Here is a 26072-nt window from a genome sequence, read left to right as displayed (position 1 = left end):
CTTTGCAGATTTTGGGGGCTAGCCAAGTTTTCAATTTCATGACAAAAGTGTCTCTCAGCTCTGCTTAACATACTAATTGCCACCCCATGCTCCCTGTGGCTAACAAGAGGATTTAATCTTCTCTGGCTGCCTATGTAGATCCACTTATGAGTGTTACAGCCAGCTCTAAAATCATATTTCAGACAGCTGCATTCACTGCTGGTACACAACATCTGCAGATAAACAGAACTGCATCCAAAATCCTGCACCAAGGCATTTGCTTTGCCTCAGGGAGTAGCATCGCAACCACCTTCAGCTGAGTAATCCCTCACCTTGCTCACCCAAGTGCCTGAGGGAGGCTATGGAGGGAGGAACAATGAGCAGGAGTCTGGGGGGTGGCACGATGTTTTGGCTGGCAGGTCAGGTGTGCAAGCCTTCACTGTTACCTCCTTGTGCACGTGGTTCCTGCTCCCCTTCACCTCTCTTCTAAGGGCTGAGGATAGAGGTGAAGGGCACCTTCCCCAAAATAGTGATGATGCTTATGCGTGTGAAGGCGAGTGAAGCAACACCACGCACGAGGGCTGAAATCAGAGAGGCAGACAGAGTAACAGCCTCCCCAGACTTGGAAAGACCTGTACCAAGTGGATGTACACAGGGGTTCATCTGCGGCTAGCAGGATATAGGAGAGCTTTTTAATAGCTGGCTGCCAATAAATGCATAATGCAAAAGTATTTGTAATGAAGCTGCTGCCACTCCTTGCCTGTGATAACTAGCAACAGGCTGGTAGTGAAACACACATCAGCTGCTTTGGCCAGGAGAGGGGAAATGTGAACATGTCCCCCCATCACTAGGAGAGGAGAGGAATACAAAAATTACCCATTAAAGGGTCTGGCACAGTGCTAGTTATGGCTTGGTGCCCCTACCAGAGCATCCAACGTCTCAAGGGTCCTGGCTCCTGGCTTGCAGGTCTTTCAGACTTCTCGATAGACTGTGCAAGTAGTCTTGCACTGTCGATCTGTGCATGACCATGTGCACTTTTGGCGTATGCTAAATCACAAGTGTTAGAACTGGAGCTAGCAGGAGCTTTCATATTGAAAGACTTCCCTGGCAAAATTTGCAGGATCCGTTGTATTACAGAAAATCATGTTGGTTTTGATGAACTTTTTAGGAGCAGTATGTAAAAGCAAGTGAAAGGGTATTTCAGGGTTTTTAAAAATGAAAAGTTGTGGGGGCATGTGTTTCACCATGATTTGGTTTTCTGCAAATAATTAGCAAATAATAAAAGGAAAAATTTAGATATCATGGTGAAGAAATTATTTCCTTTTACCCAGGTTTGGCATGGTCTGAAGGGGGTTGCAGAGTTTTATTTTATTTTTAATCTTTTTGCAGGATAGAAAATCCACTTCCTTAGTAACAGTAAATAAAACCTTAGCTCAACTTCCTCAAAAGAAAAAGTAGTTATATCGTCTGACTATAGTAGAGGTAAGGGAAAACAAGACAAAGAAACCCAGCTTTTTTGATGAAGTGCACAGTGCCTCGGCTAGAGCACAGCAAATGTCCTCAGTTCTCTTAAGGCCTCTGTTTTTTCCCTTCTGTTCCTGTGTAAACTGCAAGCAGTAGAAGAGTCATTTAAGCACAGAGAAGGAGGTATCCATGGCCCTGTGACCCTAGCTTAAGGCAGGTTTCCTACATGAGTAGACTTTGCTGTGCGGCACAGCTCTCCTGGGCTTGCCTCTGAGACCAGCCAAGGCTGGACTGTGGACCTGTGTAGCACAGGCAAGGCGGGAGGGTGCAGCTGGAATAGGTAGGACCATGCTTTGCAGCAGCAGTAGAACTTAATCACACTCTTTCATCCTGGTTTCAGGGTTGGGCATGCACTGGAGGAAGCCAAGCACAGTGGTCAGGCAGCCAAAAACAGAGCCTTAATGCTTTGGATTCATGGTGATGGTCAGTTTTGGTTTACATTGTGCTGATGCAGAAAGACAAGCAGCCAGTCACAGCTGGGATTTTTAATATGCATTAAAACATGAAAGTGAAAGTTTCTAAAGTACTAACTAACAACAAAAGAGAGAAATTATTTTCCTTCTCACTGATAACTAGTTCCCTATGGAGTTAAATGAACTTGCTCTGAAGGGACAAGAAACACTGTAGAAGATCAAATAATCCAGGCATTTTTAAATATAGCTTAGACATATTATAGATTATATCAAGTTAGAAGATCAAAGTCATAGTTCATGGTGAGTAAAAGTAATAAAAGAGCAAGTAGATGTGAAGCTAGTCAATTATATTCGTGGTGCTCTCAGTATTCCCAACAGGTACGTATTTTATTAATGAAGTTTAGCTTATTGACCTGAAAGTGATCTATTTTCCCCAACAGCAGAAAGTTGTGTAAGATAGCTTCCCTCTAGACAGCTTACCTGTAGAAAGTCAAAAAGCCAGTAATCCAAAATTTTAATTAAACTGCAGCACCAATTTAAATTATTTTACTAAATGCTAGGACAGTGAAATCTTACCAGACCGTTCTCATATTCTTACACCCCAATGTTCATGTTAACACATGTTTCTTTTATTGCTGTGTTTTTTCTCTGCAATGATACCTGAAAAAGAAGAGACATGCAAGAGAAAAATGATTGTTTCTCTGAGCAAGATCTACAATACTCTTCTCTCCAGCAGTATTCCCTGCAGTATAAGCTAAAAAGCTGTAAGAGCATTAGTAGGTAGAACTGACTTTTTTTTCCCCCTTAATTAACAGCGCAGTGTCTTGCAACAGAAAACTGAAGCAGGTTTCTGCTGACTTAGCATATGCCTCATGAGGAAGAAATCTATCTGGCAATTATGGCTTTACGTCTCCCGTCCTGTCTTCTGTTGTTTGTATAAGACACCGGTACTTCTGCCACAGGCTTCTTCATACAGCTGTCCTGTCAACGCCAGCTTTCATAGGTAATCCATCTAGCTCAGCAGAGTTCAAATAAGAAACCTCCCTTTCTTTAATTAATGCTTTATTTGAGTCTCCCCTGGGGATGTAGCCATGCTGATTTTTAAAAATTCTCTGTTATATTTCAAGCACAAAAGAAACTGAAAATGTCCACCACTGAGTTTCTGGATTTGGAAAACCTGCTTTACTTAGTCTCCTATTCTCAGTCAGTGTTTCAAGTGCCCAGGGACATCTCTTTAGCTACAGAATGTATTATGCAATTAATTCTCTAACTTGGGAAGGAGAAAAGAGACAAATGCAGTCAAATTCATTCTCCCTGCAATCTCTTCTGATGTTCTGCATCCACAGTTAATGTAGCTATAGCAAGATTATGCACTGATTTATGCTGTCACACCCCATGTATTGCTCAGATCCTTCCAGGTGCTGAGCAATCTCAGCTCAAGTCGTGAACCGTTTCTTGCTGCGTAGCTGCTTTTCCTGCACAGTTTATGCCTGTGGCTTTTGCTGATCTGGGACTGAATGCTGTGGCTTGGTATGACTGAACAAACAGACAGATACCCTCAACATCAGGTCACTGTGGCTGCAAAACCAGATCAGACAGTCGAGTCCACCCACTCACCATGATTTTTCAAGATTTCGTTAGACATATGTGTGTGGCAGTGCTGTCAACTGGGCCTGTTACACACAAGCAAGCTAGTAAAATCTGTCAAGTGGCAGATAAGCCAGACGGGCTAAAACCAAAGAGTTCAGCAAAGCACGTTTCAATCAGTAAGGATCAAGAACTGCTACACCCACAATCGTCACTGATAATATTTTACTTGCTTTGGGTTTCTGTGCTTTAATGAGCAAACAATGGTGTTTTGTAATCCTCATGATTTAAATACATAGCACCACACATTGCTTCTGTAGCTTCTTCCTCAAACTGTGTTGCGTGTTAAGAAAGGTCTGTGTCATCCTTCAAAGGGTGTGAGAGTTTCAGTGAACTTGTTATATATAAAGGTGACCGTAGAGACTTGTGCCATGCAGACTAGAGAAAATATAAGGGCTGAAGTTTTCATTCACCTTTTTTAACAGCGCATAGTACAAAGGTACAGTTTTCACTTCCCAAGACCATAAAGACTTAGCTGATATAACCACTTTCACTGAAACAGGGCACATCAAAATGAGTGTCCAGGCATAATTTCCCCCTGAAACAGCAAAAGGCACATTGTAGATTTGATTTCCTGACATCGGTGCAAAGCTACACATAGATCAGCCAATGATTTTACTTCAGGGTTTGGGTAAAATGGCATGATGGTTCTTTTGCAGAGCTAAAAATAGAAGCCCAGACAGTGACCTCTCAGTGACACTCTCTGATCCCTAGAGATTCATCCTTTTGCTTCCTGATTAATTTATTTTTCCTGGCACGACCAACATGCAACACTTCCAGTCTTGCTATGCCATATCCATTTCAATCCTCAAAGAGCCAACAATAGGAAAGACAAAGGAGCACCACCCACTTCTCTCCTCCTGTCCTCTTCCAACAGGGACTGATCTTTTTTCCATTACAACTTCCTTCCTTCCTAAAGCCAACATTTCAGTCCACATTCAAGGTTACTTTTCTGATTTCTAATTTCTAATGTCTTCTGGTTTGTACCAAGACTCAAACCTACCCAATTTCACATGATTCCATGTCAGAAAGATAAGAAATGTCAGATTATTTGATTCATGTGGTTAACAAATATTGGTGAGGCTCACCCAGAAAGTGACAAATACTCAGTGCAAGAAGGCTGTGCTGGGAAGTAGTCTGGAGCTTGGGTTTAGGGAGTCCTAGCCTAGTCCTACAAGAACTGCCTGGAACTTTTCTAGTACCTACATGTCTTGCTATCTAGATCGCCATCACCATAATGCTTGTGCTCCTCCCAATAATAACATCTCCTCTCTCTTTGCCTTTCTTGCCAACCTATAAGAAAAGATGGACTGATAGTTTGAAGTAAAGCTAGTGTGTGTGTTTGTAAGTGCTGATGGAGGGCAGCTGTGTATCAATTCTTGTGAGAAGGCATATAAAAGTTACCTTGTCATACACAGTCCACCAGCTGTGCTGACTAGATGTTAGTTTAGCTAGATGTCAGATCACTACACCTGGATTAAGGGAATTTGCCCATTTATTTCAGTATCTGTATGTAACCCTTGCAACTAAGCTGTGAAGAAACAAGCCAGCTGCAGTACAGTCCAAAGCATCCTCCTCGTTACAGGAACTACCTCGCCAAAAGACTGGTGGGGTTAGATTTTGTTCTTATGGAAGAGATTCAACAGAACTCCAAACAGCAAAAGTAAAGGCAAAACAATCAGAGGTTAGAAGACTTGATACCATCTCTTCAAAGGTTTAGGTGAGGCACAAATAATGAGTTCATCACACCAATCTAAACTGCTGAGCTTATCACATCCATCTAGTGGAAGGCTAAGGTCACTTCTTTCTCATTACTTCTTTGGCACCACTTAAATACTCAGAGCTGCATTTTCTTTTTCTTGTTTCTCTCTGTCCAGTATTGTTTAGAGATTTAAAAATTAAATTAATCAGCATCTTGGAGCATAAGTCCCAAGGTTGCTTTATTGTGAAATTAAGGTGTGACTCACAGTAGCTGCATATCCACCTTTGAGGCTGGACTAGCTTTGTTATTCTTGCATGTTGTTTCTTTCCATGCTGGTTTTACAGCAGGACTTGTAGCCACACAATATAATGAGCTGAGAAATGGCAGTGCATCATTCAGGGTGTGGCTGAAGAGCAATGTCACAAAGAGAGATGGCAAGATTACAGGGAGGATCTGAGTAGGATCTGGACAGGGGTGAAGAATGAAATGTTCAGTAACAATAAAAATAACAATTAATATATGCAAATCAAGAGAAAGAGAGTTCTGCAAAGTCTGATTTACTTACCGGGGAAAATTAGGGGGAGAAAAACATTTCAAAGCATTGGCTGCAAACAGCCACACAGATGAATGTGCATATAGCTAAAATGAGACAAACTCCCTCAGTAGTTACAGCACACCCAGCTGCTGCATAATGGTGTCTGTGGACAGTTACTGTGGAAAGTTACTCAAAGAGTAACACCCCTTGAATTTCTTCATCTAGAAACAAGTAGTTCTGGGAGCAGTAGAAATTAGGCTGCCTAGTTTCCTGTGGCTCTGTATTTTGTGGTTGATTATCCAAGGCTAATAAGGGGCAAGAGCTGAATAAAGCTTTTCCTGTGGTCAGGGCATCCTGTGTGGATTCTCTGGGGTCTAATAATACAGTTCGCCTTCCTCTTCTGTCCTTCCTTCAATGAAGCCTTAAATTGGATGTCTGTCTTCTGCACAAGTGCCAAGCTTTCAGAAATCTGTCCAAATATTTTATCTGTAAGGACTCAAGTTGCACCAGGGGAGGTTCAGATTGGACATTAGGAAAAACTTCTTCACCAAAAGGGTTATCAGGCACTGGCACAGGCTGCCCAGGGAGGTTGTTGAGTCACCATCGCTGGAGGTGTTTAAAAGATGGGTAGATGAGGTGCTTAGGGATCTGATTTAGTAGCGAACAGGTACACTTCGGCTTGACGATCTCAAAGGTCTTTTCCAACCTAGTGATATGATTCTGTGATTCTGTGACTCTCTCTCTCTGGCAAATCTGTCTGAAGCAGGTCACCTTACTCCAGGGCTGCTGTGGCAACATGTATAGAGATACATCATCACCTAAACCTCATTTACTTATGAAGCCAGGATTCATTTTTAAAAATAATCCCACTTTCCCTGAGGCCGTAACACTGCTAATATAACCTGCACGCTGACCAGGCCTGCTTTAGAAACCTAGGGCTCAACTCTTGAGAGTTGCTTAGCAATTAAGCAAAAGGCATCTTACACCAGAAGCAGCAACCACAAACACAGGCCCTACTGCAGAGGTCCATCAGTGCAACAGTGGCATAGGAAATATAAAAATATAATGCTCACCCAAAGGGTAAGGACAGGAAATACCCCAAGAACAAAGTGCAGGGGGATAGACCTTTGTGTTTTCATTTAAACAGGAAAGGTAGATGGAAAACAAAACAAATGAACTTATACTTAAAATAAAGATTACTATGTTCTAGGCCACCAAAGGTTGTAACACCTGACCTAAGAATGGGTGGGGATGTTTGGGATAAAGGAAGGGAGGCCTGGAAAATTATGGACTTACCTAGATAAGTTTAGCAGAATGAAAATAAACAACTGATATCTGCCAAGGGGTACACGGAATAAGTCAAAAAAGACAGTACAGTGGTTCATATATTTTTTGCTGTTCATGGACAACTGGGTCTGTCAGAATAACGGGTTCTCATGGAGTGCATTTAGTGCAGCTGCTGCTCATGTACCTGTTTACATGACCTCTGAGGTTGGTGGCAAAAGCTCTCATTGACTGAAGCTGATCTTTTTGTGCTATTTATACCCTCAGGAGAATGAAATGAGGAGCTGCACAGCTAAGTGTTGGGGCAGAGAATGCTGGCAGTAGACTACGAGACGTTGACAGACCACAGTGAGACGTTTTGCTGTGTACATGACACCTAGCAACTTTGCTTTGGGATACAGCATTGTTTTAGGAGTCAGGCCAATTCCAAATCTGTTACAACTCGTCCCAAATACAGCTGATTAATGGAAGCTTGTTCATCTAAGTCCTCTTGTTGTTGTTGTTGTTTTAGGAGAGACAAGCTGCTAATATTAATGTCAAAGTCATTTCATGAGGGATGCCACTGTAGATGTCAATTATTGTTCCTCAAAACCTAAAAAATGGTGGTGTGGGTATATTTCTGTGTGTATGTGTGTATGAGTACTTTAAGAGGCTCCAAAAATTTATCCTAAAGGTATAGCCTTGCAAACTGTTGACCATTTTGGCTCCAGTCCAGCAAAGCACTTAAATATTTGGTGAACTCAGCAAGACTCTTCACATGCTTCAAGCTAACACATCTATAAGCACTTTGTTGTACCAGGTTCACAGAGGCTGCACTACAGCTGCACCTTGCAAAAGAGAAATCTCGCCAAGTGAGCTGTGAACTCTATGGCTGGTATGTCCATTTTCTTCCTCACAGACAGCTACCAACAGCATGTACCGACATTCACAATATCTGGCCATACTAAGAAGAAGAAAAAAGTTCTTCGGTGGCTTCAGCATTTTGCCCCAGTGAAATTTTTCTAACAGCAGACATGTAAGGTGAGAGAGAGAGGTAGTTTTTCATGCAGTGCTATAGAGAAAAGATTTCCCTTCCCAGAATCAGCAGTCTCTGGACAACAATAAATGCATTCAGGGACACGCTAAAAAATAGAGCAATGTCTAAAATAAACTATTCAGCCTTTGAGCTGTTTGATAGCCAAGTAATATGTTTGAATAATTCTTCTAACTGTAGGCAGAGAGAAGCTACAAGGTCAGATGTGGATATAAAGCTAAACATAGGATTTACAGGACCTAATCAAATCAGTCCACCATCTCGTATGAGAATAAAAATTGTATGACAGACATGAGAAAATGACACAAATTTCTGGAAAATGAGGTTAAGCGTAATCAATTTTAAATGAGTCAGAAATGGAAGGATCCATAAAATGGATTGAGCTATTTCAACTAAATCACATCTGATTTTACTAAATTAATACCATTTTCTAGAACTTAGGTGACCTATCACAGACGACAATCCGGGAATATTCAGAAATAAGTACAAGCAGGTACTCATGGCAGACAAAGGTTCACATATGCATTTCTCTTCGTGTAAAATAAATCCTACCCAGTGGAGGGCTCTTTTCCAAGTGGTTGGTGTTAGAGCCCTCAGCTCAAGTGTTTGTAAGCCAGAGCTGCAGCAAGTGGGTCCAGCTTCTTTTTAGCTACCTTGGGAGCTGCAGGAGCTGCAGCAACGGCTGGAAACAGAAGAAATGGTAGGGTGTGGGGGTTTATGTGTAGGTACTATTAAGCCTGTGAGCCCAGTGGTGGGCCACTGCTAGAGAAGGAGTGTTTGGTGGTCTGAGCAAAGGACTCCAGTGGTTTGGAAACCCTGGGCTAGGATGCTGTGTTTGCGCGAACTGGGGCAGCTGGTCATGGCAGCTCTGGCCCCAGATGTGGTTGACTTTGCAGTGGCAGCTGGAAAACACCACATAACACCTTGCAGACACTCTGGGAATGCCATTGCTTGCCTCCTGTGGCCCACTCTGCTGAGATGGCTCTTTGTCATCCATGCTTACGTTTGCAGTTTGTTGTCAGGTGAGGGTTGCATACTGGAGAGAGGAAGCATGGATATTTCTGGAGCTTCCAGAACCGAAGCACCTATCATAGAGCTGCTCCAATGGCAGAGGGTGGGACTCAACAGTGCAGTGGCTTCACCCTGGCCATGACACGTTGGGCTGCCCTGTGGGCACAGCTTCATAGTTTTCCTGACTTGAGTGATGCAAACAGGAAGCCAAAATCAATCCAACCTAACCAAAAGCAGAACTTGTTGCTTTATGACATTTTGATTGGTTACACAAATTTGGGCTGCCTTCTCTCCCTGCTCCATTTCGTGCTGCATCCCTGCTACCAGCAGCCAATGCACATTCCAGACAACTGCATGAAGGCAGCTCAGCCATTTTGATCAGTTCATGCAGGACGGCTACAGACAGGGAGAGAGTAGATCCTTAAGGAGGTGGCAGCAACTTGATTTGATTTATGGGGTTTAGCTTTTGATATAAAGCTCCACATACTTAGCAACATATGACCATGCTTGTGGGTGTACAGATTTTCTTCAGTGCTCCAGCAGACCATATTCCCTCTCTGCTACTCCTGTGGAAATAGTTCAAGTCAGTGTGTTGTGCACGTAATTGATACTGGCTTTCCCAGCCTCCAGAAGTCATCTTGAAAAGATAGGCACAACCTGAGGGCGGGGATTTTTCTGGCTTAAAGTGAGAGGATTTGAGGGATACAATGAAGCTACTCCGAATTTTCCACATATGCATTTTGTTTATGGTGTGCACGTGCTAAACGTCCCAGAAAAAAGACCTCTCATGGGAGTTAGGAATCTATCCAGCATGTGGCAAATCCCCAGCATGATCCAGCCCTCCTCCTTCATGCTGCTGCCATTCCTAGTATCCGCTTCTCCATAAGGCATTTCTGCAGCAGAAGCACACCAAGGTAAAAATTTAGATACAGGGTTGAGACACCCAGCTTTCATGAAGAGAGGCTCAAAAGCAACCTCAAATAGCACATAGGTATTGAAAGTCAACCCGGTGCTCAAGGTGAATGGCAGGGACACCCTGCGTCCCACAGGCTGACTGACCCAGTTCCCATTCATGGCTTGCTGTGACTCACTGGGGCTGGTTGCAAGACATTTTCTTTGTCTAACAGTCCTGCATGTCACCATGGAGTCCAGCCCCTTTTCACAGAGAGGATGTTAAAATGAATATACTTTTCAACACTCACCTCATAGCCCCAATAACAACAGTGCACTATTTTAAACTGCTTTTGCAAGTCTCCTTTCTACAGGACAGTTGAAAGGGTATAAAAGCGTTTTAACAATTTCATAGATCATCTCTGGAGTGCTTTTGTAATGTGGGAGAACAGAAGTTTTGTTGCCATTTGCCCGTGGACAGCTGCCAAACTCACCTGTCTCCACGAGCCTGCAAGAGGCATATCACATCTCTCTGGAAACTCCGTGCCAGCCTAGGATGGCTTCTCACTTTACTCAGCTGAAAAACATGTTGCACAATTTAACCCTTTTCCTGCACACTTGCTTGGGTGTGTTGCTCAAGAGCAGCAACTTTTTCTGTTTGGGCTTAAAGAAAGTAATAACTGCTAGGTGGTTTTCCACTCATGTGTAAAGCCTTCTAGCCCTGCAAGTCCTCCTACTGACTTCAGTCAAGCTTTGAAATGACCACAATTCTCTTTTCGTCTCTCCCTAATCAGAGTTAACCAACCTCCAAATTTGACCCATTTTTACTAGGCTCCAATTTGACAAGGTATCTAAGAATTTGTTTTCCTGACTAAAGCCTTACCTCTCTAGTTGCATGTTCAAAGTAAGACATTTTTTAGAGCATCTGAAGCCAGAAGGAGGTGATTTGAGCCTGTGCATAAAATCCAAATCTAAGGATTAGAAGAGATCTGCCACTGACCACATCTCCTTACAGGTCACTTAATTTTGCAGGGTCCTGCTTCTAATCTCAAAAATTATCATTAAAATCTCCTTGTGTATACTATTGACACAGGAGAAATGAGCTCTGTTTGTTATTGTTCAGGAAATATTTGCAGATCCTTGTATGGAAGATGTGACAGAAGTGTAGTGTAATCTACTCTCTTATGTATGAATTACTCTTTTTCCCTCCCTACAAATGAATATTTACATTCTCCACCCTCCTCCTCTCCTGGAAAGAAAAGTGCATAAAATTACTCCCCATCACATTCTTTCACTGAGTTGGCAAAATAGAGAGAAATACAGCAAGTTTAAATGATATGGAATACGCAGGCACAGCTTATCTAAGATCAAGCGTGCAGATCAAAATCAACAAAGCCTCACAAAAGAAAACCCTAAAAGATCTTTCGTCTGTCTGGTCCCATTTTCCTGCCTACACCTCTTTCTACCCTATTGTAATATATTAGTTCTGCTTTAGTTTCTGCTCTGTGCAACATTTCTGCTTAAGAAATATTCTGTTGAGTCATTATTAGCATCAGCCAAACAGGCTTTTCAAGAATTGAGGAGAAAATAAAGGCTGTGGTTTTTAAATTAATTCCATGCTGCTTAACCCTTAAACCACTAGTGACTTCCAGACTTCCAACCAAGTAAATGGTGAGCAGAATATTTAGCTGTCGTGCCCAAGACGAGAGTACTGTCAGTCTTCTTTTGGTGATGATACTAGAGTGATACCTGCCACAGCAGCTTTGACACCTCTCTCCTAGCAGCTCGTTAGATACAGGAAAAGGCAGAGATGCTACTGGCTGCTTGGGATCAGGATGCACATCTGCCGGACACAGCCTCCACTGGGTTCCCTTCCCTTCAACCACATACAGTCAATATCTACCTGAGTTGCTGTTTTGACTGTGACTCATCCAAAGCCAGGCTTGGCACCAACCACCCCACACCCAGTGGGGATGCAGTGAGCAGCCCCCATCTTCCAATACCCTCCTCACCCTGGTTGCTGCTAAGGCATGCACCTGAAAGAGCCAGAGTAGAAATCATGGTGAAGGGCTACGTTGTCTAACCCATACCCTAAATACACCCCCCTTGCTGCTGGAAAATACTGCCTCAGGTACTCTGCACTCACACCAAAGCACAGACAGGGAGAGAGGCTTTTCTACTAGAAGACGGTTGTCGTGAAAGTAGAAATGAGAGAGAGACAAGCACGTCTCTCCCTCCATGAGGCAGGAGAGAAACTCCACTCCTTCTTTCCCCAGCAGGTTGTAATAAGAGAGAATACTGGTTGCCAAAATGATATAACTGGAATAAGCTCCTGCTACCTTGAGGTCTGAGGGGCCCTCAGGGGAGCCAACACTTGTAGTGAGAAAAGGCAGAGGAAGGGAAAATGGATAAGGTGATTTTCTTTGCCTTGGTTTTTAAAGCAATCTCAGCCTGCTAAACTTTCAGTCCATGCTGCCAATGGCTATTTCCAGAGTTATCTTAGTACAGAACAAACCTGGAATCCTTCTCTCTCCCTCTCTTATTCTGTCTCCTTTTTTAATGAAAACTCAGTTTAGATCTGATATCACTTTAAAAGGCTTGCTATCAAAGTTTATTCGACCCACTGGGACAGATCACAATTTTCAGAGGCTCCAAGTTGCACAGCAGATAATTGTAAAGTGAACCATCCAATGTTCTTCAAAATGCTCACTTTTCACAGGCTCATCTATTACACAAAGCTGTACTGTATTCAACCATCATTAGAATCAATCCCAGTTGCTTATATGATGCTGGCCACAGTTCTGCCTTTAGAGAAAACCAGAGCAGCCAACAGTCCCCAGCCTGTCCCGCTGAACAGGTGAACATTTGCAGTGAAGGCAGGCCTTACCAGCATAAAGGATAGATAATGCCTGCTTGGTGCTCACAGATAAAGGCTGGGATTTCAAAAAGCAGTAGGAGCAGCGCCCCTTTAAAAGATACAGATTTGCCTTTCTCTGCTTAAAAATAATAATAATAACTAGAAAAGAGTCCTCCGCCTAGGGACTATCCATGAGAAATTTTAGCTGGAAAGCAAAGAAATGAGAGGATGGATTAGCATATCAAGCTTCCTATAGAGCAGTTGTTCTTATTTTTAATGAAATCATTGGTATTATTATGTGGTTTTTAGTAGGCTATTCTCTTAACAATGCATGGGAATAAACACCATATCTGGTAGGATCTCTGTAATATGTATCACAGAGACATCTATTTACGATGTGAAGGGAGGGGAGCTGTTTCATTTCCCAAGACAGTAATGGAAAGCATGATGTTCTACCAATAAGGGTGGTGAAGCACTGGGAGAGGTAGTGGGAAAAAACACAATAAGCCAAAGAGCGAAGGAGAGTTTCAGGGCAGATATTTTTAAGATGCATCATCACTGAGAGAAGCTGGCAACCTTGGGAAAAGGCTGAGAGGAGAGAAGAAAAGGACTTGACTCAAGCGGTCAAGTCCTCAAGTCATCAATGTCCTGTTCTTCCTCTGCCACGTCGCATAGGTTTACAACCTTCCCTGTCACTTCATAGTGTCATTCGATCTTCCTAGAGCAACAGGCTAGACATAACTTGGAGGAGCTGGTGGTTCACAAATGCCAACACTCCTTGCCAGGCTTTATCCTCCTAGAGCTTTTGGCCAGTGAATGCCTCTCACCAGAAGCATGCACAAACATTTGACAGCTTGTCTGTTTTCTGATTCCTTAACAGGTCATGCAGATGGACCAGAAGCTAGATGACATCCTGAACATGCTCCAGGCTCAGGTTGGGGATCAGCCACAGGCACAGATGTCAAAGGCTGCCACTTCACCTGCTACACAGCTACAGACAACCTCAGATTCCCGCCAGTGAACTGGAACATTTGAAAGTGGGACAGAGGACAGCCACATACCAACCTCTCAGTCTTTTACATCTGGTTATTTTTAAGTCTTGGTGTCTCAGAATATGGCTGTGTCATGGGTGAAATGAAATATTCTGTTGTAGTAGACTAAATTTAAGGAAAAAAATAAGAAGAGGCAGTAAGAAGCCAGTCACGACCCTAGGAGAGCACGTAAGTTTTGCACCTGTTTTATTAGCCATCATTAAGCCAACCTTTGTCATTCCAGGGTGCTCCCATGCAGGTGCTTCCATTTAGGCTGACTGCACACACTTAGGGTGTGCTGTTGAGGCAAGCATCTGAGTGAGGAGTACCATGACCCTTTCGTGGACACAGAAAGGGAAAAGAACTGGGTTTTTGGCATTTAATCTCGAAGTTTAATGCTCACAGCATGCCCAAAAGGGGGAAAAGAGCCAGCATTTGAACATGAAACAAATGGAAATCAGTGAACAGGAAAATTAAACAGCATGTTTTGACTTCTACCAAGCAGTGAGGATCATAAGAAGGGCAGATTTATATGCTAGTGCGAATGACAAAGTAAAGACAACGGGCTACTGATTAAAAATATGGAAGTGTACACAGGCTGGTTGACATATGAATGACTGAAGTAAAGACTTCAGCTAATTAAAGCAGAGGGTTGCAAATGAGATGAGATGCATGTTGGAACAGACAGGCAAGAGAGATAGTATCTGCGTAGGCTTACTGCACAAGAACACTGTAATAGCTATCAGCTACGCTAATGACTGTTATGCAAAATGTTTCTCAAGCTTTTACCTTCATTCAGCAGCAGTTGTTGACTCCAGTTGCCTTAATTTTAATATAAGAAACCTTTATGGTAATTGGCTGTGAAATGTCTGTAATGCTCAGTTCAAGCCACTGAGTAACAGGGTGCTGCAGGAGGGCTGCAGCCATGGTTGAGAATGGCAGCATTTCTTAAAGAAAATAAAAACGCACCTACTGTTGATGAAAGTTAACCACTGTTTAAAGGAACTGCTGTATATAATTTTAAATGCTAGACTTTTTTTTTTCCTTGTAGTCTGGTTGTAAATCAAGCGCATATGCTGGCCGACATACTGTCACTGTGGAATGGATCTTACCTGGCACTCCAGAAAAGGGATGATAAAACACTGTTGCTAAATATGTAAATAATAAACCAAGCTAAAATGGGTGCAGTGTTATTTACTAAAGTTTTTGTAATATATTTGCATAACCAACCTTTTGAATGAGCAGTAGTCTGCAAAGCAAAGACCTGATTCCTGGGAAATCCTAAATATATTCTATTCCCACTCATATCCATGGAAGCAAAGCCTGCACTGCTTTTAAAAGCAACCTGAAAGACTGGTCCCTTAATAAGCATTTATTTGAACCAATGACTGGTCCATTTCAATGTAATCAAATTAGCTTCTAACTATTACCTGTCCCTTTAAAACTCTTTCCCAGGTTTGTGTGTCTGGGAATTCAAGCTTGGAAAGAGCACAATGAGATTGATTCCAATCTTTAGATTGCAGGCACGTCTTAGACAGAATATTAATGATGTGTGAGAGGCAATAAAAAAAAAAAAAAGCAATGTGGTTTTAATTAAATCAGCTGACAAGCCATCGTTCCATCTTGTCTGATTACTACAGAGTTACTGAACATGACCAAATACAGCATGTAACATGGGAAAAGGGTAAATAATCATTGTCAGAGCACTGAGCTGCTCCTGGCTTTCAGTCAGAGTCATGAGCTTCTGTAACGGTCCTCCATATAACCTCATTGACTGGCCACTCAGAGCTAAATCGGCAACCGGACATCAAAAGTATGGTACCATTTCATCAGCCGCAGGTAAAAAATTCTCCCTGGAGGTCTCTGCCACAGAGGTGCAGAAGACAAGCAGCGTAGCTTTCAGCTGAAGGACTCGGAGACATCTGTGACCACCATGACATGAAATTTCCTTCTGGTACACTGCAGATATGTGTGTGAAGGGTGTGCATGGCCACTGTTTTGTGGACCGAGGAATACAACAGTATTTTACTTACTAACGATTCTCAATAAAAGTGTTAAGGCGCTATCCATACAGTAACACCTACTACTCTGAAGTGCTTGGAAAACAAACACCCTTCCCTGGAAAAGTCAGTTACATAAAATACGAGTGGTCTCAGCTGCAGAGAGTGTCAGAAGGGAAGAGTGGGTGGGAGGAAGGTATGAAGAAGCCCACAGTGATCCCTTCAGAAAAAAAAGAATGTGTGCAAGTGTGTGTGCATGCATGTGTGCACATGTCTTTTTCTTTTGAAACACAAGTCAAAGTTCCCCCAGTTTCCTTCAATGAAGCCAGAGCCTGTCTGCTTTATTGCTGGCAACTGCAAACACTGTAGAGTGGCCTTACGTGTTCAGACAACACCATCAACACGTAACCACGACCATCACTATTGCCATGATGGAGAGATAAGGGTGTGGCCCGAACAAATTGCAGTGAGGAAGGAATACTGATGGGAAACACCCATATTCAAACTATATGATGAGATTGATGGAAAAAAAATAAAAGCAACATAGCTTAGCCTTACAAATCTCCACACCCACAGCTAAGACAAGAGTTGCCATCTATCAAAATCTTTCTGACTGCCCGGAGGTAAAAGTATACAGGAGTAGCACTGATGTGACCATCTGGTAACACTACCTGACCCTTCTTGTGAGCAGAGATGCTTTTGCACAGTGAACAGACTGTATATTAATACATTTGCATGTCATGAGTATTTTGAGTGGCCTTCCACCAAGATGTGCTATCAGCAAACATTCAGCAGCCAGATATGATTTTCCAAGGCAAGAACTGATTTCTATTCCATGTGGTTTTGTCAGGCCTTACCATGCAGTAAGCAGACATTAACAGCATCAGATATAGGTCATTGCGTACATACAAACAATGAAACGGAAAAGGTAGGAAAGAAGCATAGGGATGAGCTTCAGGAAGCTCAAAAACTCTGAGGAGTCTTCTTGCAATCACAAGTCCTATGGAGTCATGAGATGATCTAGTCCATCAACGAACAGTTTTGGAAGATCATCGGGTGCACCATGGCAGGTTTGACTAACTGTGCTACATGCAGTACAGATTTGTTGGATGAAACACCACCAATTCTTCTGGAAGAATTCTTCTAAGTGAAACTTAACATAATTCTTGCATGTGATTGGAAAGAAATTGAATTTTTCATTAAAACTATATGCTCCCACCGTTTATTTCTTTCATTCAATTGCCCGACTTCTACAGTCTGGAGTCCTTTAGCAAATAAATACGCAGCATAGCTGCAAAGGAAAGTTTGACTCGTACATGTGTCATTATTTAAGTAGTTATGTGAAATCCTGGTTGGAAGATTACTAGTTGAGGTCCTGTCCAAAACTCTAACTGCTCTAAAGTTAATTAAAAGGAAAAGAGCTAAGAGGTAAAGAATTCTTCTTTATATGAAGAATTCTGCCTACACATTTACTTTCTTTAAATTGTGAGTATCTTAGAACTATAGAATGGTTTGGATTGGAAAGGACATTTAAAGTTCATCTCGTCCACCCCCCCTGCATGGGCAGGGACATCTTCCACTAGATCAGTTTGCTGAAAGCCCTATCCAGCCTGACCTTGAACACTTTCAGTGATGTGGCACCCACTACTTAATTATGTACAATCTAAATCTACCCTCTTTCAGTTGAAAAACTTTGTCTCTAGTTCTGTCACTGTAGGCCCTGGTAAAAAGTCTGTCCCCATCTTTCTTATAAGCTCCTTTATGTATTGAAAGGCCACAATAAGGTCTCCCCAGAGCATTGTCTTCTCCAGACTGAACAGCCCCAGCTGTCTCAGCCTTTCTTCATAGCAGAGATATTCCAGCCTTCTAAGCATTTTTGTGGCCTTTGTTTGGACATGCTCTTATCCATGCCTTTCTCATACTGTGGGGCCCCAGAATTGGGTGCAGTACTCAAGGTGTAGCGTAGAGGAGGAGAATCACCTCCTTCAATCTGCTGTCCACACTTCTTTTTATGCTACCTAGTATACAATTGGCTTTCTGGGCTACAAGCTTACATTGCCAGCTCATGTCCAATTTTACAGACACCAGTAAAAATCATAGAACCGTTTAGGTTGGAAAAGACCTTTAAGATTATTAAGTCCAACTGTTAACCTAACACTGCCAAGTCCACCACTAAACCATGTCCCTAAGCACATCTACAGATCTTTTAAATACCTCGAGGGATGATTACTCAACAACTTCCTTAAGATAGCATGTTCCAATGCTTGACAATCCTTTCAGTGAAGCAATTTTTCCTAACATCCAGTCTAAACCTTCCCTGGCACACCTTTCCTCTCATCCTATCACTTCTTACTTGGAAAAGAGACCAGCACCCACATCTCTACAATCTCCTTTCAGGTAGTTGTAGACCATGATAAGGTCTCCCCTCAGCCTCCTTTTCTCTAGACTAAACTGCCCTAAATTCCTCAACTGCTCCTCACAGGACTTCTTCTCCAAGCCCTTCACCAGGTTTGTTGTCCTTCTTTGGACATACTCCAGCAGTTCAATGTCTTTCTTGCAGCAGGGCCCAAAAATGAACACAGGATTCAAAGTGTGGTTTCACCAGCACCAAGTGCAAGGGGACAATTACTTTCCCACTCCTGCTGGCTACAGTATGGTTGATACAGGCCAAGATGCTATTGGCCTTCTTGGCCATCGGGGCACACTGTTGACTCATGTTTGACCGACTGTTGACCAAGACCTCCAGGTCTTTTTCCTCCAGGCAGCTTTCCAGCCACTCTTCCCCAAGCCTGTAGCACTGTGTTGGGTTGTTGTGACCCAAGTGCAGAACCTGGCACTGGACTTCTTTAACAATTGGCCTCACCCCATTGATCTGGCCTGTCTAGATCCTTCTATAAAGCCTTTCTCCCCCTTCTAGCAGATCAACCCCCCCCCCCCAACTTGGTGTTACTTGCAAACTTAGTGAGGGAACACTGGATCCCTTCATCCAGATCATTGACAAAGATACTAAACAGAACCAGCCCCTACACTCAGCCCTGGATAACTCCACTTGTGTCTGGCCACCACCTGGATATAACTGCATTCATCACAATTCTCTGGGCCCAGCCATCCAGCCATCTTTTTACTCAGCAAAGAGTTCACCTATCCAAGCCATGAGCAGCCAGTTTCTCTAGGAGAATGCTGTGGGGAATGGTGTCCAAGCCTTTACTAAAGTCTAGGTAAACAACAGGCACCGGCTTTCCCTCATCCGCTAAGCAGGTCACTTTGTCATAGTAGGAGATGAGGTTAGTCAAGTAGGACCTGCCTTTCCATGATGACTGTGTCTGATCACCTGGTGGTCCTGTACATGCTGCATGATGGTACTCAAGATGATCTGCTCTATAAACCTTCCCTGGCACCAAGGTCAGGCTGACAGGCCTGCAGTTCCTCCGATGCTCCTTCTGGCCCTTCTTGTATATGGACATCTTATTTGCCAGTCAACGGGGACCTCGCAGTTAGTCAGGACTGCTGCTAAATGATGGAAAGTGGCTTAGTGAGCACTTTAACCAGCTCCTTCAGTACCCTTGGGTGGATTTCATCTGGCCCCACAGACTTCTGTCTGTCTAAGTGGTGTAGCAGGTTGCTAACCTTTTCCACTTGGATTATGGGGTCCTCATTCTGCTCTCTGTCCCTGTCTTCCAGCTCAGGCAGCTGGGTACCCAGAGAATCACTGGTCTTACTACTAAAGACTAAGGCAAAGAAGGCATTAAGTACCTCAGCCTTTTCCTCATCCTTTGTCATTATGTTTCCTCCCACATCCAATACAGGGTGGAGAGTTTCCTTGACCCTCCTTTTCTTGCTATATATTTATAGAAACATTTTTACTGCCTTTTACATCAGTAGCCAGATTAAGTTCTAGATAGGTTTTGCCCTTCTAATTTTCTCCCTGTAGAAACTCACAACATCCTTGCAGTATGCCCAGGTTTCTCTCAATAGGACTGCTCCCAATCAATTCATCACCTAGACTGTATTGGTACTGGGGATTTCCACAACCCAGGTGCAGGACCTTGCAGTTGGCCTCACTGACCTTCATCAGCCTACTCTTGAAGCCTGTCCAGGTCCCTCTGCATGGAATCCTTTCCTTCAACTGTATCAACTGCACCATTCAACTTCGTGTCATCCACAAGCTGAATGAGGGTTCACTAAATCCCACTATCTCTATGATTAATGAGACTTAATGTGAAGAAGGACCTGGGGGTCCTGGTGGATGAAAAGCTGGACATGAGCCAGCAATGTGTGCTTAGAGCCTAGAATCATATTCTGGGCTGGATCAAAAGAAGCATGGCCAGCAGGTCAAGGGAGGTGATTCTTCCCCTCTACTCCATTCTGGTGAGACCTCACCTGGAAAACTGTCCAGCACTGGAGCCCTAAGCACAGGAGGGACATGGACTTGTTGGAGCAGGTCCAGAAGAGGGCCACAAAAATGATCAAAAGTCTGGAACACCTCCTCTATGAAGAGAAGCTGAAAGACTTGGGGTCATTCAGCTGGGAGAAGAGAAGACTCCATGGAGACCTTATTGCAGCCTTTCAATACTTAAAGGGGGCTTCTAAGAAAGATTTTTTATCAGGGCCTGTAGCAATAGTACAAAGGGTAATATTCTTAAACTAAAAGAAGAGAAGTTTAGACTAGATAATAGGAAGAATTTTATTACACTGAGGGTGGTGAAACACTGGAACAAGTTGCCCAGAGAGGCAGTGGGTGGCCCATCCCCGGAAACACTCAAGGTTGGGTTGGATGAGGCTCTAAGCAACCTGATCTAGTTGAAGATGTCCCTGCTTACTGCAGGGGGTTGGACTAGATGACCTCCATACTCCCTTCCATCCCAAAGCATTCTATGATTCTATGATTCTATGATTCTATGATTCTATGTTAAATATTATTGGTCCCAGTATAGATCCTTGAGGGACATCACTCTTCACTGGTTTCCATTTCAATGGAATCATAGAATTGTTTATGTTTCAAAAGACCTTTAAGATCATCAAATTCAACCCTTAATTTAACACTGCCGAATTCACCACCAAACCATGTTCTTAAGCACCATATCTACATCATATCACTCCAGTTTAGAGGTAAGAATGTAATGGGAGAGCCTATCAAAGGCCTTACATAAGACAGCAGGTAGATGACATCAGTTGCTTTTCCTCAAGAGATATAGTCACTCCATTGTAGAAGACCATTAGGTTAGTCAGGCTTAATTTGCCTTTGGTGAAGCTATGTCGGCTGTCTCTTATCACCTCCTTGTCTTCCATATGCTTCAACGTAACTTCCAGGAGAGTCTGTTTCATGGTTTTAGTGGCACTAAGATGGGGCTGACCGGTCAGCAGTTCCCAGGGTCTTCCTTATTACTCTTTATAAAAATGAGTGTAATATCTAGTGTTCCATCTCAGAGGTAGTTCTAATACCAGGCAAAATTGCAGAAAGAATTCCCGGGAAAGACCATTTGTGTTTTCATCTGCATTTCTATTAACAAGGTGCACTGATGTCCACCCTGTTAATTTCTCCATGACAGGAGTCCAGCACAGATATCACACATGCAGCTGCTGACCATAGAGTACATTCAGCAAGCTCATTCCTACAGAAACTGTTCTGGCATCAGTAAAATAGTAATAATGCCATGAACTAACATTGTCCAATGAAGTTACCTGCACTGTGCAGCCAGGTCTACAATGTTCTCATGTCAACTTTTAATTCGGAACAGAGGAAAAGACCAGGCAGCCAAGGTCTCTCAAGGCCACAGTATCAGCAGAGCTGGCTGTCAGGAATGCAGTTTACCGATGTATCAAAAGACAAGAGTACAAGAGATCAAAAAAAGATTAGCTGTTTATTTTCAAAAAGATCGTATGTTTTTCTACCTGATCCAATTTCACTGTGAAGATACATGTTGTCCTCCCTTACTAGAGACATCAACACCAACCAAAACAAGATTTTCCACATTCCTTTTAATAATGCATGGCATTCTGAAGCCTGCTGTCTGCCTATGATGATGCAAGATGCTCAGAAGTCATTACAACAAAGCCTGAGGGGATTTTTTTCTCATTTCCATAATTACGCAGTCAGTAATACTATCACAAATGGACCTTATCTCAAAATGTATACCTAGATCTTTAATGACAATATTTCTGAAGTGATGTGTGGGATTAAAGTCCTGTGTATGACAAGGCTGCAGCAGCGAATGACATAAGAAGTTCAGCTTTCATCAGCTGGGGGCTTTCATTCCTAAAAAAAGATAACTATGACCCCAAACTATCCGATATGGGTCACTGATCAGAAATCTGTGAACGCTGTCTCCATCTCTGGAGAGTAAAAAGTGAAAAAAGACTCTCAAGCCACAGCTGACAATTTCAGAATTGGGTCCATTTAGTGGTCTTGGAGGTCATCCTTCCACTTGCCTTGCCCTTGCATCACCAGAGGAGCCTGTGCTGGAAGTCTTTCTCACCTCTGCAGGGCCATGACTAAGCTCCCAGCTCACTAGCTATTGAGAAAGAGCAGGATTCTTTTGGTGCCTCTTTTCTCAGTACCTTAAGCAGTTTTCTCTTCTTGTTGATGTTTAAAACGTAAGTCCTGAAGGGTCTGCACTCATAAATATATTTAAGGTGTGCTGTATCTCATGGAGCCCTAAATGGCAGGGCTTGTTCAGCACTATTCTGAACAATCTGAACAAAGTGTTTAAAAACAAAAGCAAGTTTTAGGGACTAAAATGCCATAGGCTGAACAATCTCAAGCATCAAAATTGCATTATTTGGTATTCTGAAGGGATACGTGCTAAAATCGTTGTATTGATCCAGGAAAAGCATGAAGGCATTATTTCTAGCTCAAGCAGAGCCCAACTAGCAAAACTAAAGAAGATGATACTGTTGTACCTCCATGAAAAGAAAAGGCTTGAGTTCCTCTCAGCCTGCCTGAAGAGAAACCTCTTTTCTTAGTTAAAGCAACCTCTTTTCTTAGCCAAGGGACAGTCAAAAGTAGCTGGAAACATTGAACACTGAAGGAGAAAAATAAGTCTAATTAACTTTTTGAATCTCCTGTTCACAGTCATTATCCTTTTCCCACTGCACACAACAGACTTTCCTAACCTCCAGAGAACCTCAAGCTCTGGATTATATTCAGGTAATTAGTGCTGGGGATGTGCATGTGTTCTCTCTTGTGCTCTCCATGTCACAGTCAACAGTGTCCGTCAGACATAAAAGACTAAAACAGAGAAGAGCATCCTCCCTACAACAAGCTGTTTTGCCAAAATACTTATTATGTTGGTTTTAGCCCCTTTGGTTTACAGTGGCTCCGGAATGACTCCGTGAAAGTACAATGTTTCTGCTTAGATTCCTGGCTGTGCACCCATTCATCTTAGGGTTTGGATTTGGTACATGCGGGTTTGTGAACAGAATTTTAACTCACCTTCATGATGCTATTTGATGTCCCTCTGGGGTGGGCAGAGCTCTCTGGAAAGGGCACACTCAAGGCAAGTGCTAAAGGAAAGGAGAACTTTGAATTCTGTGATTAATGTGACTACTATAGCTCGTCTGTCCAATCAGACAGGCAAAGCTTGTTCCTTGTTTAACCAATGAATTAAAATTTTCAAGAACAATGTTTGAGCATTTTCCTGAGATTCACCACTGTCATAAAGGGGAAAGAAAATTCACATTTCAAAAATACCTGTCAAGCATTTCTTATCTAAAATGCAGCTTTTCTTCGTTATTGCTATGTACCTTGTGTTGTCACATCTGTTGTTAGGAAAGCCTAAACATAGTGAAATAGCCTGGTAGCATTTTACAACTACTTTACCTAAGGAATAAGCTACAGAGAAGTAAATTCTCTGGTGTTTCAAATAAAGTAGCCTCTGGCCGAATAACAGGTTATAGACAACCCTGACCAAAAAAGGCTGTTTTCTTTGCCAAAAGACAAAAGAAATGCTCAACAAAGCATGCATTGAGAGATGGGAATGCTTTCACCAGAATGAGCACAGCGCTGGATGTCCATGAGTACTACTTGCTGCCAAGACATTCAAAGTTGCTGAGCAGCAGAAGGGACAGGAGTGGGCTTTTGCCACATCTCCTGACCTCTGCTTTGTCAAGTGAGCAATGATTCACTTCAGGCTAGCCCAGCTCATAGTTCACTCATCTCTGACACCATGGGCGATGCGACAGCAGGCAAAGGCAGTGTGTCAGTTCCTCCGTGTCTATAGCTTGCCCTTTGTCATCATCCTACAGTGTAACATAAAGGTACTACACTCCTGAAGTTTGGTGACTTGGGAGACTTTGCTAGTAGCTTCTGAATTTTGATCCAAATGATCCCAGTTCTCCTTATGGAGAGAAACTCTTGCCATTTCTAATGCAGAGGCAGACCCATCCTACATCTAGGCAGCGGGACCTTCAAGGCCATGATGGATAGACTAGGTTTTATATCATTAAGATGTGGGGAAAAGGAAGTACCTATGTGTTATTCCTGCAGCAGAAGAGCAATTTTCCAATGTAGTGTCCTCATTATTTTTGGATTTTTTCCTGAGAGCTTTTCCTTTTCTGAAACACTAAACAGCTCTTTTCTTCTAAGATAAGCAAATGATTCTGCCAGCTGCTGATATTTTTTTCTCCTTTCTACTTCTAACGGTTGGTACAGTAAGTACAATTTTCCCTTTGTTTGATAGCAGGTCAGGAGGCCAGAAAGAGGTAGGAACAGCAACTATGACACATCAACACTGCCCCTAATTCTTGATTTTGACTACACCGTGAACGCCATCACTCTTAGATTCCATCAACCCAGTTAGCAAACACCTAGATAGCTACTGCTTTGGTCAGAGACTAGCAACAGAGTGCAATAAGAGACCAACAAAGTCTCCATTCTCAGAGCCACATATGTCCTTTTTGCCATCTTGATGCTTCCTCTCCTCTTTGTTCTCACATTATTCCCCATGCAACAGCTAAGTTAAGCCAGCCTTCCAGATCCATGCATTGGGGAAGCAATAGCAATAGACATCAGCATAAACCAAGCTCTAGTACAAAGGACTGCATCTGACAGCCTACAGTCATTCCTTTCCATGAGGTTTACAAGGAAGAGCATCAGGGACAAAAATGAACATTGCTGCACAAACACAGACTGCTGAGAGGTTATGTACTTCATGGGTCAGTGATCAAAACAGGCTAAATTCAATGCAGGTATGAATTTAAAGGAGTTAATGGGCTTAAATCACAGACTAATTTGGCTTAATCTCTCTTACCTTGTGTCTGAATAATCACTTGTTAAGTTAAAATAAGATATAGTTCCACCGACCTTACTGAAGCTCTGAATTAGAGCCAAAATTTTCCAGTGGCCTGCAAAACCCATATACTACAGTGTCAGATAGTAAAATAATTTTTATTCTACAGAAAATGCTTGTATTTGGAAGCAAACAAAAACAGACATAGCAGCGGTGCCCAATGACTGTGATAGATTTTGTGAATGGTATAGCTTTGAGATGATTCCCAGATACCTGGGTTTCCCTTTGAGTTTAATACATGAATGAACCCAAAGTAAAAAAAATTGAAATTGTACCAGAACCTGCACATTCTGCCCTACTTCAGATCCTAGTCTGAGAAGGTTACTGTGGGTTCAGTGCTGAATTAAATGGCAAATTATTGAAAATATGTCAGTAATTATCATGTGGGAAAAAAGCTCCCAAATTATCTGGGCCTTACCCATGTACCCATTTTGTAAAAATAACATTCACTGACAATATTTTGCATGAAACTGAAAAGATTTTGCATGAAACTGAAAATTCAGGTGACAACAGAACTGTTGATCAAGCATAAAACCAGCTTTTTCCTTCAAGCATAAATAGCTAAGGGAGTGGCTTGTGGCAAGCAGACATCTATGATAATCATGTTTTTGAGCGTCCCAGGACAGACTTGCTCTGGGTACTCCCCCGTCCACCCAATCCACTCTCTCATTCAGGTAAAGTCATGTGTTTGACCTTCAATAGGCAGTCCTTATCTACATGACTGGTTTGGAGAAGCACTGCAGCTGTGGAGCAATGGACCACTGGAAATGAAACACTACGCTGAGATTGCATACCTTCTTCTGGCTTCTCCTAAAGTAACCTGGATCAAGGATTGAGGAAGTATGAGGGCTAACTGCTCAGTATAAGGAGGGAAGGTG

General features: G+C 42.6%; 1 protein-coding gene and 1 long non-coding RNA gene across 4 annotated transcripts in view; one reads left to right on the top strand and one right to left on the bottom strand.

Annotated features, from left to right (window-relative positions):
• LOC104066628 (potassium voltage-gated channel subfamily KQT member 1) overlaps window positions 1–17181 on the top strand; it is a 488485-nt gene extending 471304 nt beyond the window's left edge. The window contains exon 17 of one of the 2 annotated variants that reach the window (XM_054079175.1): window positions 13757–17181. In XM_054079175.1, coding sequence (XP_053935150.1) covers window positions 13757–13897 — 141 coding nt within the window. In that variant the 3' untranslated portion in view covers window positions 13898–17181. Of the gene's footprint in view, window positions 1–7982; window positions 8093–13756 lie in introns of those variants that run through there. The other variant, XM_054079191.1, reaches the window with a different exon arrangement.
• LOC128853563 (uncharacterized) overlaps window positions 1–26072 on the bottom strand; it is a 114408-nt gene that overhangs the window by 54509 nt on the left and 33827 nt on the right. For both annotated transcript variants that reach the window (XR_008452160.1, XR_008452163.1), the window contains one exon: window positions 2493–2576. This is a non-coding gene — a long non-coding RNA (uncharacterized LOC128853563). The remainder of the gene's footprint in view (window positions 1–2492; window positions 2577–26072) is intronic.

The sequence above is a fragment of the Cuculus canorus genome, chromosome 1 (genome assembly GCF_017976375.1).
Source record: "Cuculus canorus isolate bCucCan1 chromosome 1, bCucCan1.pri, whole genome shotgun sequence".
Taxonomy (NCBI): Eukaryota; Metazoa; Chordata; class Aves; order Cuculiformes; family Cuculidae; genus Cuculus; species Cuculus canorus.
Note: the sequence above shows the minus strand (reverse complement) of the source record. Positions and strands in the feature narration are given on the sequence as shown.